At 43.4% G+C, this 14,889-nt stretch overlaps 2 protein-coding genes across 2 annotated transcripts in view; one reads left to right on the top strand and one right to left on the bottom strand.

Moving 5' to 3' along the window:
* LOC117899225 (furin-like protease 1) overlaps window positions 1-14,889 on the top strand; it is a 151,192-nt gene that overhangs the window by 125,546 nt on the left and 10,757 nt on the right.
* On the bottom strand, window positions 13,222-14,886 carry LOC117899231 (NADH-quinone oxidoreductase subunit D). Its single transcript, XM_034809104.1, has 2 exons — window positions 14,692-14,886; window positions 13,222-14,637 (listed from the first exon to the last, which is right to left on the bottom strand). Exons 1-2 carry the CDS (start codon window positions 14,861-14,863, stop codon window positions 13,265-13,267), a joined length of 1,545 nt encoding a protein of 514 aa, XP_034664995.1. The 5' UTR covers window positions 14,864-14,886; the 3' UTR covers window positions 13,222-13,264.

Below are 14,889 nucleotides of genomic sequence, written 5' to 3'. Positions count from 1 at the left end.
GAAAGCAATTTAAATTCCATTCACTCGAAACGTTTTCCACCTTGATGGCCTGCAGGGATTACAGCTCAGCTGCTTAAATTCATTTTTGTTTTTATGGCAATTATTATTTGAGGAAAGTATTAGGTAATGCAAGGCTGGAGACTGTGAGATGTCCGGTTGTGTGGTCTATGGAGTGGTGCTTAGCTGTGCTTACGGATCGAACATGTCACAGTTAATGACAGTAAATACTCCGAATAAATTATCAATTTGAATACTGATTAATACTGCACCGCATACCACTGTGGACTATACTGTGGGCATATATTGTCTTAGCGTATTTGAGCTTAAAGGCTCTTTTAAGTCACCCAAGTACACAATGAAACCTGTGTAATCGAATATCTCTTGGTCAATCTATTTGCGCCTTTACGCTTAACCCCCTGCAGTGCCAATTGCTTTAAAATAGTTCAACTATTTTCCTATTGCAGTGGCCAAACACTTCAACTGCGAAGTTTTCAAGTGTCGCTAGTCTTCAGGCTATTAACTGCCACAACCTGTAAATTGCAATCACACAGACAGACAGACACATGCACACATACAGCATCTATCGGTAACTGCCTTGTGTCGCCTTTTATATGTTGTTTTGTGGGTGTGGCAATGCAGGGAGCACGATAGGATGTGAGTGAAGTGGAAAGAAATTGAAGCGAAGGTAAACTCAGCTCTCATCCCACTTTCCGTTCCCCTACTTTTCCTTCGAGTCACGCACAACTTTCACTGATTGTTTAGACTGGCAACGCGCATCGCGCTTCGCGTCGCGTCGCGTCTCCTAAGTATGCAACAAATTGTTGTTGCTGCTGGTGCAAAACGTCGCCCTCCGCACCGCCGAAACCCTAAACCTCTCGCCCTAAGTCACAGTTCTCGAAGAGTTTCCCCCGCTTGTGTTCTGCTTTTTTTTTGGCACTTGACTTGACGTGGGGTTACCCCTGCTATTCACCTTCTGCTTAACTTGTTTTAGTTTCCACAAAACTGGGGCTGCCGTGAGTGCACTGCAGAGGGGGACGGTTAGGGGTTAAGGGGTGACTGGTGGCAGGGGTGACGTGGTAAGCCGTTAACGTGACGCGTTTCCGGAGTGTTCTTGCTGTTGTTGTTCCAGTGTTGACAATGTGTAAGTGCTTGTTTCGGAAGGAGGAAGGCCTCCACCATTTTTTGCTTCATTAAGTTACACATTTTCATTACTGTGTGGCCACACACGCAGCAGCAGTGGCAACATATACCCCCCTCTCCCTTTGTTCTTAGATCTTGGGTTCTGTCTATTTCATCTTTTGAGTTTTCCTGTATTTAACTTCACTCAAATGTTCGGTCTTTTCTTTATCATGTTTTTCCAATGTTTTGTGACCTTTCTTTCCCCTAAAATTTTCCACTATTGTGCCTCTTGTCTGTGTCTATTTAAGACAACATAAATATCCATCTTGATCCTTGGTGGCGAAAAGTTTCCTCATCCTTCACATTCGCTTATTTTGCTCAGTGAACACTAGAGCTACCCATCCACAGAGCTTTTCCTCTTTTCCACACTTGTGCTCTGCATTGTTCCCTTCTTTTCAGCACTGCTTTTCGTACTCTGCCAGGCACTGCTTTATTCGCACTTTTTCAAATAGATTTTTCCGGCATTTGAATTTTTTATTATTTTAGGAAATTAAACGAGGCCCCAAGCCCCAGCTCTCCTTCAAAGTCTAGACGCTGCCGAGAAAAAAGTGAAAAAGGGAAAACTTTGCCGCGGTATTAGTTCATTATATGTATGTCTATACGTGTGTGTGTGTGTGTGTGTTTGTGTGTGAGCGCGCTTCCTAATTTCCGTTATCGCTTTCGGCCAGAAAATTTCCTTTTCGCTTTTATGGTGTGTATTTTATTTCAACATAAATCTAGAAACCTTTTCCTTTTGTTTCCCTTCCGATATCTGATGTCTGCCCTGAAGGGTCTGCCACCACACTACCGCCCCCATTTGAATATCATAACTGTTTAAATTTATAGACCAAAAGAGTGTGTGTGTGCTTGTGTGGGTGTTGGGCGATATTTTAATTAGTTTCTACCCAAAAAATAATGACCTTTTCGCTTTATCTATAAATTATGATTGCCCAGCACACAGCAAGCGAGAACACCTCTCGAAAAATTTGATTCCCCAGCGGCAATATTTGATCTCCCCTTGGGTGCTCCGATTTCTTTCCCTGCCACAGCACACCCACCCCCACTGAAAAGCAAATTGAAACCTCAACACCCACCCCTCTGCTGCTCGCTGGAAAAACAAATTTGTATTTTCCTTTATTGGAAAAACGAGCAACCCCCAGAAAATAAGATGTGAAGGCAAAAATCACCTCAACGAATTTTGATTAATGCATTTCAATAATAATTTTTGCCATTTTCCCCTCGGGGTGGCGGGGGGATCACTGAAATAGAGATTCCTCGATTCATTTCTCTCGTGAATTCGTTTCACATTTGCAACATTTGCACTCTAATGGTTTCATTTCAATGTGCCACGGGGCCACGGAGCCACGGGGCACGTGGAATGAATTGCAATCTGCTGGCGCTGCCACCCCTTTGTTGCAGGCGCAACTGCTGCCGCTATTCGTATAATTTGTTATAGAGTTACTTGCGATTTCCTATCAGGGTAAAAGTTTTTCAATCATTGCAGATTGAATCGAGGAAAATGCACATGAAAGAATGCGAGGGTTAAACCAGGAACTATAAAGCACTTGAGTGGATATTTTTTTTGTACATCCTGCACATCCACACCCCACCATCCCTCTCACCCTTCTCGCTCTTTCATCATTAATTGTTTGCCCTGGCAGTCTTTTGTTTAAAAACTTTTTTAGCTTCTCCCAACAATTACATTATTTCCCCTGCTGCTTCTCTACCTCCTCCCCCTGCATAAGTTTTAAGTAATTTAACTTCTGACGAGCTTTTGCAATCCTACCTTCCTCCCTCCCTCCCACCGTCTGCTCACCGGAAACACGAAAAACTTGCCAAAAAGATTTTATGCAAATTTTTGCTTTTGAATTCATTTTTAAGCGTTTTAAAATTGTTCTGGCTGCCAAAAACTATTGCAAAATTTGCCAAAAGTTCATTGAAGCGTGAATTGATTTTAGTGCGAATAATAGACAAAGCGAAAAGTGTGAAAATTTATAATTTAAATTTTAGAAAACATTTTTCATATAAAGCAGTCTTTGGGTTACTCTTTTCCACTCATATTTCTGTTCCACCTTTGATCTTCCTTTTAGGGTAGAAAAACTTATCCAAGTTCTCTTTCAGCTCTTTGGAAATCTCTTGCAGTCCTTGAGACCCCATTAGTATTTCCATAAATTCCTAGAAATAAAACCAGAACTACACATATAAAATTCTATTGAGGCAAAAGCCAACTCAGACGACGATGACTCGTAAAGTGCCAAAGGCTGGAGGCGGACAACCTCCCACACTTGTGTTTTATGGGGGTAACCCTTGCACAGGGTAGGTGCCCCACACACATCCTGTATTTATGATTATTGTTATTGTACTACAGGTACAATATCTATATGTATATATAGAAAAAATATGTACAGACATATATCCTGCCTGCATGACGCCATCTTGCGTGCACCTGATGTTGTTTTTCCGGCTGTCGGAGTCAATTTGTGTCAGCCAATGGGTCGGTGTGGGGCGGGGCAGGGCGCCACCATAAAAATAGTTGCCGAAGCCAGAGAGCCAGAAACGTGTTGGATTAGTCGTTGAGAGAGTTTTGCAGCTGGTTGAGGGGGTTGCGGGGAAGTGCATTTAAGTTCAATCAAAGACAGGATGAGGAAATTCTGTAGATAAAATATTGATGGGGAAAAGGGGGTTGCCTTCCGCTGCAGCAGGTCGCTGGAGGTGGAACGCATTTTTCTGCTGCGGAAATTATTTGCTAAAATTCTTGCACCGGTATTTCTGAGGAGCTATTTTATTTCCAGTATTTCATTCATATTCTCGTTGTAATTTTTTCTTTTTTCCGGTGAGTGGTTGTCTTCACCTGACTTTCTTCTGCCTTCCGCCTGCCTTTATTCTCTGGTACTTTTCACTTTCCGCCTTTCTTCTACTTTTCATCTACCGTTCAGCTCGTTTTCTCCCATATTTTGCCAACACACCTGTCAGGCCATAGGAATTCCTCAGACATTGAGGTGCAATAAAAGCACTCTGCCGCCTGCCCAGAACTATGCAGCATGTCTTGAATGCCTCCATCCCATATGGAATTTCCAGAATGTGTGTGTGTGTGTGTAAGAGAGGCCACAATGCATTGCTTTTCAGAGTATTCCTTTAATGAGTATAAACTGCAGAGAGAGAAATGGAATCTAAACCAATTACCAAGGCTCTAAATCTTCCAAAAACAAAAAACAAACACAAGAGAGTAACATGAGCACAGACAGACACAGTGAAGGAGGGAGTGGCAGAGTGGCAGAGATAGGGGAAAACCTAATTTCAATCAATTTGTGCCCCTAACAAGCGACAGATTGCCAACCTAACGAATCAATTTGATTTCCCAAAGAGAAAGACAAAAGAAAAACCGACGACAAACGGCAGCAAATTTCGCATTTCATTACAAAACTAAAGGCAGTAAGCGGAGATGTGGGATATTTGGCAACAGATGCGGGCTTAAGGGGTTTAAGGGGCAGGTCACAGCTTGCACTAAATCGATTTGTTGGAAGTTGCAAGAAGCGTAAAACGAGCAGGACTGATGGGAGTTGGAGGCGTCGTTCGATGCAGCAGGAGGAGCAGAAGCAGAAGCAGAAGCAAGAGGGAGCAGAAGGAGGCGAAGTGGCATCATTACTCAAGCAAATGGGGTCATCATCAACATCCCAGAGTCGATGCACAAGGGTCAGGAGCCCCGAATCCGAAACAGCCAGACAACAAGTGCAATCAATTTTCGGGGTAAAAGGCAATGCGAATGCATTTCCTCACTCATTCATCCTCAATCCTCAATCGCCACAATCCCCCCCAATCTCCAATCCCTTTTCGCTCTCATTCCGTGCTCCATGGCCTGATGCCGGCAATTGAAATGCAAAAATATTTGGAAATTTCGTTGGATCCTGCCACTACCAGAAGGAGTGAAGTGAATGCGGTGGAAGTGCAACATTCTTGCGGCTAATGAGCATATCCCGTGTGCCCCAACCACCCATCTCCCAGCAATTATAATGCACCTCCTTTAAGTGCTCATCGTTTGGAAGGAGATGAGATATTTTCATGATTGATCGATTCCGATGAGCGCCAGTCCCTTCCCCTTTCTGTCCACTGGACTGTGGTGCATTATTTTGATGGCTTTGCTTACCATCGCAAAGGAATGCAGTTCTCGGACTGGATTCGATCTTGTTCCTCTCAAATGCAAACATTGCCTGCCATTTCCACTCGCTTTTACTGACATTTTCCAGCCACCGGAAAAAAAATTGGTTGATAGTCCAAAAGCCAATAAATTCCGTTTGCTGTGACTGTGTCCTCTGCTCCTCTGTATGTTCTGAATGTTTGCTAAAGGACAACGAAGGTAGCATGCAGGTGCAGAAGGACTGCAGGACTGGAAGACTGGAAAATGGCCAAGGCGGCCTTTTATTTTGTTGGCTCACGTGGCTGCTCCCTCTCCCTCTCTCTTTCTCCTCTCTGGCAATGCAAATGTAGCTCCAGTTTATTCGTCGCTGAATTTCCCACAAAATAAAGAATTGGCTTTATAAATGGAGCGAGTTTTTTTGTGTACTCTTTTGACGGCATTCTCTGCGGCAAGTGATTCATCAAATGCTGCACTTGCCATATATTACAGATGTATATTTTGGTCGAGACAGCAGAACTGACTGCTCGCCACTGTCGTTTGTTTGCTCGAATGACAGAGTAGCTTCTGGTTCTCTTTACTCTTTTTTTTTGTGGGTAAACATTCCCCAAACCCATTTGTGAGTCAAATCTCATTCACTGTCGGCGTGCATTTGCATTCTGTTGCAAATGGGAAATGGTTGGGAAATTATCAATTCATTTGGAATATTAATTTTCCAAAGGCCATCATTTAAATGGACAATGCTCGTAGATGTATTGTCAGTACTCCACATGGGTTGGGCCATTAAATGCGAGAGTAACATTTCATACGTGAACCAATTCAATGGACATCAATTAATATGAAAACACATTTGTTCCTGTCGCCTGTCCTGTCCGCTGCTGTCGTTTGGTTTTCTCTCCTGCTGTCAATGTCATTTATATTTCACAGCCACACGCATGCCGCACGCTTTGCTGCATATTTTAATATCAAATTACTCGGGTCGGTGTGGGAGGGGCGTGAAGTTTTTTTACAATTAATTTCCAACAATAATATGTGGAGAAAAAATCCAATTTATCGCATTCATTTAAAAGAATTTTCACATCAGCAAATGAATCGTTAATGAGGGGGCGGTAAACGGAGGTAAATCAATAAGTATAAAAATTAATAACAAATACAGCAGCTGAAAATTGAAAGCATTTTAAACATGCAGTGTCCCCAAACTGTAAATAAAGCAGTTCGTCTAAAACTGAAGACGAGCTGAAAGGGAGCTGCAATTCCCAATGTAAATTGTCAATTGCCAATATATTTTGTATAATTAATTTACCATCAGATACTCCCAAACTGTGATGAAGGCAGTCTTCGTAAAACTGTAAATAAAATTAAAAGTTAAGCACACAGTTTAAATGTGCAGCTGCTAGAAAACTGCAGTCTTCTACGTGACTGTAAAACTGAGGTGAAAGAACTGTTGAAGGTCTGAAGCTAACCGAGTGGCTGTCGAATTGTGGAACATTCAGTATACTTAAAACTGTATTGCAATCAGTCACTCTAAAACGCTCCAAGAGACATCCAAATCTGAATGAATTCTTATTGAAATCCGAAACTATCGCATCATCTTCATCATCATCTTCATCCTCCATATCCTCGCATCTATCCACACCATATCCATTAGGAAAGGATATTTGCAGAGTCCAGAGGACACGCTTGTTTGTTCTCCGACTCCTTTGGGGTATGTCCTAAGTGCAGTCACTCTTATCCTTCGGCTTTGGTCTAGCAGCAACCCTCGCAAGATGAAGATTTGCAAAAAAGAGATATGTGGGTATTGCTCCCCCAATTGCCATAAAATCAGGGAGAGAAGTACTCGTGCCGAGCAGGGCTCTCGAAAAGGTCACAAATTTACAACAGCTGATCCTCTGGGTTTATTAAATTTTCTCGGTGCTGTGCCACCCTCGGGGGACAGTTTTTGCAGGGTTGTGGGCCTTTTACCTGATTGGAAGACCAGAAAAAGGTCGACCACCGCCCCACAGTCATGGTTGATGGTCGTCGTCTCAATCTCTAGCTCTCCCATGGAAACAATTATGTATTTTGGATGTCTAAGAGATTTACATTTCCTTCTTCGCTGAGGGTAGGATTTTCACCCTCAGGCTGCACCTTTGCGGAAAGCAGGGGGAAAACAGTTTTGTTTATCCTGCCATAAAAGTAGCCCCGGGTTACAGGCTACATGATGGGACTTTAACCTATGGATGGAAATGTTTAACCAAATGAAAAATATGCAAAAGAACGAATCCATAAATATGCAATGCAAAGTGCGTGTGTGGCCTCGAATGAGCATAACCTTTGGTTGGTCTTTTAGCCCTGTAAATGTACCTTTACACCCGTTCCGCTCTCAATTGTTGTTTGGCACAAATTGTCGCCATTTTCTATAAATATTTCAACAAAAGCCGAGCAGAGAGAAAACTTAAAAAAAGGTAAAGAAAAACCAGGAAAACATTTTCATTTTTATGGCATCGTTGTGCTGATGAGGGAAACAGAAGCAGAAACAAGCGAAAAAGGGCCACGCAACACACACACACACAGGAATCCAATATACATATGCAAATGGCAGCACTGGGTGGTCTCCTCGACAAATGATTGGACAACACTGTGGAGCAAAGTCCAACTGCGTTGGGTGTGGGTACTCCCAAAGAGTGGTCTCTCTCCTCCGGCAGTGCTCTGGGGATCAGAAGTGGAAGTACTTTGGAATATGTTAAGGGATCGTATGTTAAAACAGTGCCAAAAGCGGGAGAATATTCCCTGGAGTAAAGTGATGGATGGCACAAATAATGAGACTTTACCGTTTTCGTTATATTTACGCACATTTCGCGCAACTTACAGCAGTGCTCATCGGTCGATTGTGCACTTCTGTCTGAAAAAAAAACGCTTACAGAGATTTATCCAATATGAAAATGCCACCGAAATCCACAAAGAAAATATGGAAAATAATAGAATCAATATACAAGTAATTCCCTGCCATTAAATCTTTAAATACTCGCTTCACAATGCACCAGCATATTTTTTATGACTGTTAAATTATTTTTATTATTTTTAACCCGTTTGGAGACTGGCAGTGGGGAGGGAGTGCCTGTGGGGAGCTTGGTACTTCCCGCTGTCGCCTTTCGCTGCTGTTGACACCTTTTTCACACACAGCTTTTCCTGTGTGACAGTTTACAGCTTTCCCATAGCCTCTGTGCGCTTTCACGGCATTCACTTGGGGGGCGCCCCGAGAGAGAGCGAGGCCTCTCACCTGCACCTGTCACAGGCGTTAACAGTGTGTAATATTTTCCTTTTTGGTAGCCAAGGAATCATCGTGCAAGTACGAGAAGGAGTACTTGTACCTCTTTTCCAGCGACTTCCCATCCGCCCACTTAATTGAAAATCCAAACTGCATTTCCCCTAACAGCAGCTTGAGAGACGGGGCGGAAAACGCTTTCCCCTGAGTGGGGGCTAAATTAATTAGCAGCTAATTAAATGGTGCACATATTTATGTACGACGAGTAGGGTCGTCGTCGTTGCTTCCTGTCTGGCTGCCACCTGGAGGATCCTCCTGCCCGGGGCGATGGGTTCTGCACTCCCTTCATTTGCGGTGTTTAAAGATTAACCATTTTCATTGGCAATTGAGCGCGGGGCTTATTTCCCTTTTTATATTATATGAGTAAACCGCATTCAAGTCACTGCCACATGGGTTCCAAGGGTGCCCAACTAATCCTTCCCCGATGTCGCCCCCTCTTTTAGCCATTTATCAGAGACGCCACCATCCGTTGGCTGCATCCACGAGTTGATTAATTAAATTGTTGACAATTTTAAAAGCTACCCCATGGTGGAAGAGAGGGCATTATTCACAGCTTAACATGTCGCTCTCTAGCTCCCCACGCTCACCCTCTCTTTCGCACTGGTTTGAGCTCGCTCTTTCACACCAGCATAGAGCTCCCCTTCTTTTCTCCCTTCTCGCTCTCCCTCGGTCTCTCTCTATTTGTTTGCTTCGTGGTTTTATTGCTTTCCATCTCCATCCATCGTCCATCGTCTGTTGTCGGTGACAAATGCAGTAGAAAATTAGCTAGCTCCTGCGGTTTGCTGCGGATAAAAGCAGAATACAATGGAGAGCATGCGAGGGAGAATTCAATAAACAACTTTGGGTATTAGAAAATGTAATCAGGCGAGTCCTCTATACAGGAGTGTCCTCTTCGTTGGGGAATAAACCATATGCTTTCTATGTCACTCATTTACTTTGATGAGTCTCCACTGAGCGAGCGAGCCAGCAAGCCAATGGCTTGTAAAAGTTAATATTCTGTCGCATAAAACTAGGAGCTCTCCTCTCTATTTCCCACACTTGCCATTAATTTATCTACGTGCAATGCTGTGGCACTTAAATTTGATTGGAGGCAGGAGCAGCAGGCGGCGGCAGGAGCCTTAAGAGCAGCAGGAGAGTGTCGTTCCATAAGTCAATTTTAATTGAAACCGCAACAAAACAATTAAAACTAAGCCCATGGCCAGTCCAAACCACACGTGAAAGCTTAACGTTTTTGATACCCTCTAATGGAGGATATTATGAAATATAACCTGGGAATGATTCTAAGCGAAAAGGGGAGTTATTAATGCAGTCGTATTCTTCATTACAATAAAAGTTTTCATACAAGTTTTATAGCTGAAAGTAATAAAAAAAGAAATGAAATAAATGGGATCTTTTCTGTTCGAATTACATAATTCATTGAATATTTTTTAGGATCAATTTTGTTTCATACATATTTATATTTCTACAGATATATCCCCAATGTTTGATCATTATTTAAAGGGTAACTGTGACTTCGATTACGCATGCCCATCGTTTCCACTACTATAGTTCCAGAAGAGTATCCATGGCCTCGCCTGTCATAGACAGACCCTTCTGTTTCCCGTTTTATGATGATACCCTTAGGGTGCTTTCCCCACTGCGTGTGTGTCGGCCTGTCTGTTGGAAGAGAGCAAGAGTTCGAGGGAGCGAGCGAGAGTGCAAGAGAGCGGGGTATTAATTTAACTTTTTCCACCAAACTCAATTAAAATGTTGGACAAAAATCGCATATGCATGGCAGCAGGCGGAAAGTAAACAAATCTATTCAAGTGTCTGCGTATCTGTGTGTGTGTGCTGCATAAATTAATAAACTTGATAGAGAGAGAGAGAGAGAGAGAGAGTTGTAGTGGGAGAAGGGAGGAAGAGGGATCCCTACCGGATGAGGCACTCCACGAGCAGCATAAAAACTAAACGAGCTTTGTGGACTGAGAGGGGAGCCACACGTACGTACGCAGGGGAGCAGTTGGAGACAGGAAGCTGCAGGGAGAGACAGAGAGAGGAGGGGAGAGAAAGAGGCAGAGGTAAAGCGGATGTTAGCGGCATAGAAAGAGAGGCAGAGAGAGAGAGAGAGAGAGAGCTGGAATGATGCAAAGAGAGTGAAAGGTTGAGAGGAGTGGCAGCAATTAAAATTTTAGTAGTTGCCCAGCCGCGTGGCATGAATGTTGGGAGGGATGGGTAGTGGCAGGCGGCCCAACCATGGCACTATGGGGCATTTGACCACTTTTTGTGGCATTAATTAATAACTTCCAAACGAAACATTATTTTTTGATTTAGTTTTTTGATATGAGTTTATAATAGTGAAAGGAAGGTATGTTGAAAAAATGGGCGTGGCACCGCCTTTTCTTCAGGGTAAAATCGAATTTTTATTTTATTTTTAAATTGAATTAAACAAATAATGATGGGAATATGTAAAGCAATGCCATATTAAACTAAAAAAGTTGTGCCCGGATTTTTAAAAATTTTAAAGTAGAAGATAATCGGATTTTTACATTGACTTCCTTGTATACGGCAAGCAGCTTCTTTTTCTTTAATTTGTTGAATGTTGGACACAATAGCACTGCACGTCAGTGCAGATATACTGGAAATGTCTCAACGTTATTATAATTGCACGATTGAGCACGAATGGATCCAATCTGCACAGTTTTTTACGATTTGTTTCAATTTTTCCGTGGAATTGTTCAATTTAATCGACAAACCGTGAAAAAAAGTTCTTCAAAGGGTCTACAAATATCCCTTATCGGTCTCAAAGCTAGTGACAGGTATTACCACTTAAATGCAATGCAAATCGACATCTTCTTCCACATCTTTCTTCTTCACTGAGTTTAACATTGCAAGCAACTCCGAATTTCCAAACTTTAGGTTATGTAACGAAAACTTAAATATCTCCGAAGACGCAGAAAAGCGCAAGAAAAAGTAACATAAATTGGATTAAGAATTAAAAACTCTACAATATCTATGCAGTTTATTGCTTCCGGCGGGAACCGAACACTTTGTAAGTCTATTCAAAGACAAATTTTCGTCATAAATATGGACTTGTTAAAAAACTAGCCATTAAACATATTATGAGGTTAATTTTTTTAATTTCAAACTCACAAACAACTTTTAATACCTGTCTGAATCAAGAATGTTGTAAAAATTTACTTAAATTGGTAAATTTAGCAATTTTTGCACTTTAAACTTCATAAAAAAAATCAGTTTTCCGATAACTTTATATTGTTCGTAGCAAACAGCTGACTTTAACAGCTGTTATCTTAACAGTGGTGCGCACTGTTAATTTTCTGGGTATGTAACATTACGGACTGATGTTATCCCTATGAATATCCGTTAAAAAAATATTACTTTTTTGACTTTTGACAAATGAGTTTCGGCCAGGAAAAGTGGTCAAATGCCCCATAGTGCATGGGGAGGCTGGTGTCAACACGTATGACTCCGCTACGCTCGAGTCGCATCCTATTCATGACAAACACATGCCAAACACACAGACACACACACACACAGAAAGATAGAGAGGAAATGAGAAGAGGGAGAGCCGCTTCCGGTGTTGCCAAATCGACGGCGACATCCTGCTGCTGTTGCTGTTGTGGCGGGGGCAGGCATAAATAAATTGTATGTTGCATACTTTTATGCGTTTACCTGAAGACCCACTGGCACACGGGACTACTCTCTCCAAGGTATGTTAGAGGGGAAAGGTGAGGCAGTTACACTCTCCAAATATTGATACTCTGGGTTTTTTCTACCTTCCTGAACGAGGATAAGTGCTGCAGTTGGCCCGCTTAATGTGTCGATCAGCAATGAAGAGCGTCACGCACAGGACATGTATTTAGTTTTTGCGATTGAGTTCCTTCTTTGTTTCATACACTCATCTCCCTTCTGGCCTACCTTCTCTTGCACATGTCCCGCCATGTGCCTGTAGTCCCCGAATCTCGAATGATGTTTGCAAAGCGCTTAATGATGCGTTCATTTTTGCGTATGTATGGAGTCCTTTGTATTACCATGGGCCCCTGTTTATGTCCAGAGAGTAGCAATACACTTGCAATTAAGCAGCAGTCATGTGCAAGTTTTTGGCAGTGAAAGGTCTCCAATTTTCGACTGTCAACACCACAGATAAGAGTACTCCTCCTCCTGCCTTCTGCCTTTCAGTCTGCTGCCTGCTGCCGACAAGTGCATGGAATTTTTAAGCAGTTTCCCAAACTATTTACTATGTATGTATGTACAGTATGTACAATGTGCGAGAGGAAGCAGGCAACATGCAGCCATAGAATGTATGCCAAAGGATAACCATTAAAATTGGAGAATCCTTGGCCCGGCAACAAGATTTAAATTCTATGGGATGGCCATACATAACTAATGCTGTCAGCATAATGGTTATTGTAATTACAAAATGTTTCTGGCCTTTTGCGTGTGCAGCCTTTAAATTACAATTTGCCAAAGAATTTCCTGGAAACAATGAAATTCAATTAACAAAATGTACAAACAATTTTTGGCCAAACATGTGGCACAGCGGAAGAGAGGGGGAGAGCAAGTGGCGTCAGTAAATCAGTTAAATTTGTTCAAATAAATATGAAAATTTTAATTGGAATGACACGCACAGAGTCGATGTAGTTTTGTGTGGTAATTAAATTTTAGTGTTGCTATTAGCGATCTATCTCGCCAAAGACTATATCGAGGGAACCAATAATGGCCACCACATCGGCCAGCAGATGAGTGGGCGCCAGTTTGGCCATCAGTGCCAGATGGGCATAAGATGCTGGACGTATCTTGCAGCGATAGGGTCGTGTAGAGCCATCGGACACCAGATAGACACCGAACTCGCCCTTGGGCGACTCCACGGCGGTGTATGTTTGCCCGGGCGGCACGAAAATGCCCTGGGAAAAGTGCTTGAAATGGTGGATGAGATCCTCCATTCCTGTTTTCATGTTAACACGCTGCGGTGGTGTGATTTTGCGATCATCCACCTTGATCTCGCCCGGGGGCATGCACTCGATGCACTGCAGGATGATGTCCAGCGACTCACGCATCTCACGCATGCGGACGAGATAGCGATCGTAGCAGTCGCCATTGGAGCCCACAACGACATTAAAGTCCACCTCGTCGTAGGCATCGTAGGGCTGCTGCTTGCGCAGATCCCACTTGATACCACAGGCCCGGAGTACAGGGCCCGTGCAGCCATAATTGAGGGCATCATGCGCTGTGATGCGTCCAATGCCGATGTTGCGCATGCGCCAGATGCGATTATCTGTGATAAGATCCTCCACCTCGTCCAGACGATCGCTGAATTGATTGATGAAGTTATAGAGATCCTCGCAGAAGCCCAAAGGGATGTCGCAGGCCACACCACCCGGACGAATGTAAGCGGCATGCAACCGGGCACCGGAGGCACGTTCCGAGAACTCGTAGAGCTTTTCGCGTTCCTCGAACAGCCAGAAGAGTGGTGTAATACCACCACAATCCAAGATAGAAGAGGATATGGCCATTGTGTGATTGGTCAGACGCATTATCTCCGCGAACATTGTGCGAATGAATCGCGCACGACGTGGCACTTCGATGTTCAGGAGTTTCTCCACTGCCAGGGCGTAGGCCTGTTCGTTGGCCATGCAGGAGACATAGTCCAAGCGATCAAAGTACGGCAAAGCCTGCAAATAAGTCTTGTACTCGATCAACTTCTCGGTGCCGCGATGCAGCAGTCCAATGTGTGGATCCGCCGAGAGCACAGTCTCGTTGTCCAGCTCCAGGATCATACGCAGCACGCCATGGGCCGCCGGATGGGCGGGCCCAAAGTTGATGAATTTTGTGCGAAATGTGCGATCCACTGGCGGTGACTTCTTACCCGTGGCGCTGGGACGCTGCTGCCACTGATCCCCGGTGGGATACATGACCACGCTGGCAGATTCCTTGAGAAACTCCGGATCCGGATACCAGTGGTGTGTGTCGCGTGGCTCGTAGTTGGGCCCTGGCTTGTAACCAAAATTATCCTCACTCTGGGGTTTGGTGCATTCTTCTGCTTTAGCTGTGGGTAATTTCTACAGAGTTTATTCGACTTTCGGTAGGGTTTACCACTTACTGTCTTTATTCACTGAGAAGAAACGTGACTTGCCCAGAAATTGTGTGCCAAAATATGGCTTTAGATTTTTTATATTGAAGAACCTCTGACTCAAGCGTTCCTTCATGGCCAGAAAGCGTGTAATTTCTTTGGGTGTAAAGAGACTGTGAGCCAAACGACGAAAGGGTTCCATGTTGAGATCTTTAAAAGCAGAAAACT

The sequence above is a fragment of the Drosophila subobscura genome, chromosome O (assembly GCF_008121235.1).
Source record: "Drosophila subobscura isolate 14011-0131.10 chromosome O, UCBerk_Dsub_1.0, whole genome shotgun sequence".
Taxonomy (NCBI): domain Eukaryota; kingdom Metazoa; phylum Arthropoda; class Insecta; order Diptera; family Drosophilidae; genus Drosophila; species Drosophila subobscura.
This window is presented reverse-complemented; position numbering and strand designations above follow the sequence as displayed.